The sequence below is a fragment of the Cryptomeria japonica genome, chromosome 4 (genome assembly GCF_030272615.1).
Source record: "Cryptomeria japonica chromosome 4, Sugi_1.0, whole genome shotgun sequence".
Classification (NCBI taxonomy): Eukaryota; Viridiplantae; Streptophyta; class Pinopsida; order Cupressales; family Cupressaceae; genus Cryptomeria; species Cryptomeria japonica.
In genome coordinates this window covers 36,451,728-36,457,727 of record NC_081408.1, presented here as the reverse complement: position 1 = coordinate 36,457,727, position 6,000 = coordinate 36,451,728, and the positions used below count along the sequence as shown (strand labels likewise).

Below are 6,000 nucleotides of genomic sequence, written 5' to 3'. Positions count from 1 at the left end.
AATACAATTTTTCAAATATATATTTTTTAATATATAAATTAGACATCTTTGTTCTTTACATCAAATACTATATTTGACCCATACACTTTCAAATTATCAAAGGTTTCCTCGACGCAATTGCCAAACTAGTGACATATAAAGTCCAAATGTACTTAAAACATTTCTTCCATGAGAAGGCAGCGCCCATTAAACTAACTTTTCAACCTGCTGACCACAACATCCATTTCCACTTTTCTTGAGGGTTACTTAACCTCACCGTAGTTACCCTACAACTACCCTTTTTTGTTCATAAAAGTTCCCAATACGTTTGTTATCTGGGTTTTACAGAGTATTCCTAATAAATCTCTCACTGTGAAGCACAGCTTTTCGTGTTTCTCCGATTGGAGACCTAATTTACAGCAAAAGCCCCAACTGGGCCATCGACAAGAACTAGTTTTAGGTCCACTTGAAATCTTATAAATTCACAGACTACCTTTCAAAACCCAAAGCAAAAGGATACAAAGATCCACAAGTTAAAAAACAAACTCAAGAAAGCTTACACCTGTTAACTGATTGCGTTCACCAGGGATTCCTTCCCCTCCCCTTTTCTGCTCACTCGTGCTTGAATCGCCAAAGGTTTCGAGAGTCGACCGAGCACCTCAGCCATTGGCGGGAATTTCGCCCGCATCCAATCCCCAATTGTTTTTTATTGTGGGTGCCTCGTACGATTTCATTACAAAAATGTTTAGGAACCAGTATGACACAGATGTGACCACATGGAGTCCTGCAGGGAGGTTGTTCCAGGTAGAATATGCAATGGAAGCAGTCAAGCAGGGAAGCGCTGCAGTTGGATTGAAATCTAAAACTCATGTGGTTTTAGCCAGTGTGGGGAAGACTAATTCAGAGTTTTCTTCGTACCAGAAGAAGATTTTTAAGGTAGACGATCATATTGGAGTGGCCATTGCAGGGCTCACTGCTGATGGACGTGTTTTGTCGCGTTACATGAGATCAGAGTGCATTAATTATAGCTTCTTGTACGAGTCCCCACTTCCCGTGGGAAGATTGGTGGTGCAGCTAGCAGACAAGGCCCAGGTCAGAATCCTTCAGTGACACCTATTTTGGTTATGTTTGGTTTGGGCTTAGAATTACGTTTTGGTTCTGTTTACTATATGTTTTTGGGCCCGTTTCTCTCAATTTACTATATTGGTTACAATGTTCAAGAATGCCCAATTAGGTTCTCCATTGCAAAGTTTGAGAATGCCTATTTTTCTAATGGCATCAGGGTTTTAAGTATATTTTATTTTCTAGTGGGTTAATCTTGTCTAAGTGTATAGGGCAAGATTTTGCAAATCTGATAATATTGGAATAAAGTCTCAACAAACTTCCCACATTTAGGGCTGCTTTTTTGAGATAGAGGGTGTTTCGAACCTGGGCGGCACTCTTACAGTCTCCCTGCTACATGTCCACTGGAGTCATATGCCGCCTATTGATATGAGGGGAACTCGAACCTAGCTTTGATATTATAGTCATGTTCTTAAAAAATTTAAACACAAAAATGAAAAAAAACAGCTTTCTAATTTAAAACAAAAAATTATTCTAAAGCATGTAGAACTGTGTTCACATATAATTTTTGAGCTAATTACTGTTAGAGTCTGTGGCAACACCGATCCCTTTCGTATAAAAAAGAGCATTTTTATATACGCTGTTCTATCAATCATGGCGATTAGGTCCCTCCTTGTGTTGTTACAATGCTTTAAAACCAAATCTCTTATACTAACTTTTAAGTTTCAATATGTTAAAAATCTTAATTTTTCATATTTCATTAAATAGATTATTTGTATCTCTCACCCCATCAGTCAACCAAACACCCACAATGCTTGACACTTTTTGCTTTTGGGATTTATATTCTGTCAAAATTGGCTTGTACTTTCTGTTCTCACAAATTTGGCTTTGGAATTGCACACATGGTTATCTGGGTATTGCCCAAATTAATACAGCCATTTAAACATGGAGAGGAGCCTGAGCCAGGGTCATTATCATAATACTTCTTAACCATGCCACTAGGGTTGACGTCACGACTTTTTCCTATTACTTAAGCAACACCATTGTGACATAAAATGGGATTGAGGAGATCTGGTGCAAGGACCTTCTTTACATGTAAAAGCCTCTCTCTCTATATATTACTTTTTAGAGATTCATCAATCATGTTTATTGCTATTGGTTCAATTGTTATAAAAGTCACAAGAGATGGGCACAACAATGTTTCAGAAAGCCAAACAGTGGATCAACTTGTGGCTAGCAAATACTCTAGAACTTGCAGGCTAGAAGATATTAAATCTTTGAGTAGATATTCATGCAATTTAGGTTTTCATTAGCCACACCATTTTGAAAATTATTGCCAGGTAGTATTTTTACCTGAATGAACATCTCAAATTGAAATCAAAAGTATTCACATCACTTGCGTTACACACGTAGATTGACATAAACTTGAAAAATCTGAGATTGGTAGCTGGCAATAGACTTTTAGGAGAAAATATTTAATTGAATTCGATATAGCTGATTATGTACCATTTTTCTGTTAGTTGAAGCTATTTTAAGATTTTCTGTTGTAGTTGCAAAATAGTGTAATTTGAGATATGTAGTTTGTGTCCACAGAGAAAGGTAACACTCAAACTCGATCTAGTTTGGGTTTACATGGTTTCCATCCTTATCAGGTATCCACTTAATTATTTCTTGATGTCTCCAATCAGCTGAAAGAATCCGAGACAACTCCTGTGCAAGATGTGCTGTAGAAATTGAAAAACACCTGATATTTTTGTTCAAGACGGTGGATTATTTGAAATCTAAAAATAAGTTATTAGTAGTGGTTTTTCTTGCTGAGAATCTGCCACTTGTGATACCTAGTCGTTATAGATGTAAAGCCATGCTTTTTGTCTCTTATTCAGAAAGTTCATTTCTTCCACTAGCTAGACGAATACCAAATAAACCCTTCGACATTTGCCTGACATATCATCATTTACATCAAAGTATTTCTTATTGAAGAGTCATAGGGGTAATTAAAGGATTTATGATCCTGCTAAACAAAATAAAAATGTGACAGAAAAGTACTTGTAAAGCCATAAATTCATTTACTGGCATTCTGGCAAATTCTTGGTACTCCACATGAATTTTTTTTAAGTGCTTTTGCTGGGTGCACCTTCGCTTCCTGATTGGCATCAGCCAAAAGGTTCATTAGAACTCAGCAAAAGTACACCTGCGGCTGATCCTGTCCAAGGTCATTTGTACATGCTAAAGAAAGCAAATCCCATCTTGCATAAATCCTGGCACAGTATTTGGACTGTTTTTTTGCCTGGTCAGAAAGCTGAGCATCAAATGCTCAATAAGATCTCGCAGTCAAATCAATTTGCAAACTAATTAATAGCGGCCTTAACAACAACTCTAAATACTTTGGCATTTTCAAATTACCTGGTTAAATTGTTACAGCCACCTTCCACCAATGATATCCTATTGGTAACGGAAAACAGATTTAACTGGCTTTCCAGCACCACCTATGGTCCTTCATCATGGCTCTGCAGAGCATGGGGTTTCATACCTCTGAATCTGCCCTTTAAAGACTGAAATTTTCTGTCCTAAAATCAGAGCCAAACTCCATTTCATTTAATCTTTTCTATATAAATATCTTCAAACTACTACTTTTTCCTAAAATGGGATGATGATATTTAGAACCAACCTCCATTTCAGTCAATCTTTCTTTCAAAAATAGCTTCAGATTACTTCCTTTTCCCAAAATAGGATAATTTCTTTTAGCATAATTTGCATGAGGACCAGTAAGAACAAGCAATGGTTCACTCTTGAGCGTTTGCAAAAGTATATAATTAATTGCATCAAATTTGTTTGACTGAGTTTTCTATAGGGAGGGATGGGTAAATGTCAGAAAGTGAAAAGAAGATCTCTAGAACTAGAAGTACCACAAAAATCATGATCATGATATTTGAATAGGAAATTAGCATGTGCATGGGGATGACAGATCTTGGGATGTGTTGTGACCTATTTCACACATCACCCCATTGCAAATGGGGACCCCCCCCCCCCCTTTTTTTTTTTTTTTTGCTTTTTAGGGTTTTGTTTTGGCGTCACGTCTGCTAATCACCAAGTCTTTTTAGAATGAGGAGTTAAGAGTTTTTGAGAATTCATCCCAAGCCAGATTGAGAATTTATGCTCAGAATTGAATTTGAATGCAGCCAAAGTGTTTAGAAGGTCTGAAGGACGAAAATCGCAATTGCTTTTAGCCATTTCTGACAACCTGCTATTTTTAGAAATTTTTGCTTTTTTCTGCTTTTTTAAAACTAGCATCTGGGTTTTGTTCTTTGAGCTATTTTATTACTACCCATTTTGTCGGAATTTGAAAATCTCGCCTTTAGATAAAAAAAAGCAAGGCTTCGAAAATTTTGCTTTTTTTTGAGATTAGGGTTTTGTTCTTTAGGTTATTTTGATCCTACCCATGTCTTCAGATTCAAAATTTTTTGCTTCTAAGTGTAAAAAGCAAGGGTTTGAAATTTTTTTTTTTTTTCTGAGATTAGGGTTTTGATCCCCATGCTGAATTGTTCCTACCCATGTTCCTAGATTTCAAAAATGAGGTCTCCAAGTGCAAAAAGCAAAATGGAAATCCAGATTAGGGTTTTTTTCCAGATGAACCAGCAAGGCATGAACACTATTGACCAAGTCAAAAGAAGGCAAGTGGAATGGCACATCGAAAATTTCGTCTAGGTTGAAGAAATAAAAATGGTAGACAAGTTCAACAAGGTTCAAGGGTAGAATGGCAGACGATCGGTAAAATTGTGGAAGAAATTTGAGTGTGATCAATTTAAAAATTGTCCAAGAAAATTTGTCCGACAAATATTAAACTCCTCTCAAAGGTTAACTAACTCATGGCAAGGGTTATTTAACTCCTGCCTAAGGTTAAACTCATTCATGCACCAAAAATGTCTGACAATTTTTAAAGTGCACCTCATGTCCAAGCTAGAAATTCTTTCCAAGTCCACTTTAAAAATATGGCACAAGCAAGAAATTCTTTCCAAGTCCACTTTAAAAACTTGGCATAAGGAAGATGTGCAAAATTCGTCAAAGCTTGAGAAAGAATGTAGGGCCCACTTGAAGATGGTATAGAATAAAAAAATATATAAATTTCCTAGCTGGCAATAAAAGATGACTTGGCAATAAAAGATGATATGGCATTCCAAGAGAATTAAAAATGGCAAGTAAGATGACTTGGCAATTAAAGTCATGTAATAATATAATAAAATAAATAAATAAATAAAAATAACGCAAAAATAAAAATAAAATTAAATAAATATTGTGGCATGCCTTCCTCAAATTCGAATTTGTTGTAGGAGATTTAAAACAAATAAAGCAGGTCCAAGGGTTTGAAAGGGACATTCAAAAGGTTCAAGTTTGCTATCACCAAGGTTTGCTGATAAAATTCTGAGTTCACCATTGATCATCCTTGAATCTACCTTGGGAAAAGAATTCAAATCTGCACATAGATTTCTCAGAAATCTTTCAAATCTGCCAAAAAAATAAAATTCATCCAAGATCGTCCAAGACAGCAAATTGAAAGTGGACTTGCCCAAGGAAGAATAAATTCTGCCCTGTCAAAAAAAAGTAATCTAAATTCACATTGTCAAACTGCAGCTATCATGGTCAGCAAGGAAGTTTTAATCATTTCCAAACCCTCCTTGGAAGAGGAAGATTGTTTATATCCAATATACATGTGATAACCTTCCAAGTTTAAAGTGAAGCATCAACCAAAATGTGTCCAAAGATGTGGAAAGTTCGCCCTTTCATATCCAAGGAAGAAAGTCATCCAAAATTTGCTGAGGAATAAGACATGTCCAAAGAAACTAAGCACAAAATTTGAGCAAATAAAAAATTGTCCAAGGATATGTGAACTTCGCCCTGCCAAGAGGAAAGTCTTTGAACATGCCAAACAATCCAAAGCATGAAATTTTTCTTTCCAAGAAC

The 6,000-nt window shown here is 36.0% G+C and overlaps 1 protein-coding gene across 1 annotated transcript in view; it reads left to right on the top strand.

The window, feature by feature from the left end:
- Positions 1 to 279: 279 nt before the first annotated feature.
- LOC131047843 (proteasome subunit alpha type-1-A) overlaps positions 280 to 6,000 on the top strand; it is a 48,884-nt gene continuing 43,163 nt past the window's right edge. Inside the window, exon 1 of the mRNA XM_057981627.2 lies at positions 280 to 1,071. Coding sequence (XP_057837610.2) covers positions 721 to 1,071 — 351 coding nt within the window. The 5' untranslated portion in view covers positions 280 to 720. The remainder of the gene's footprint in view (positions 1,072 to 6,000) is intronic.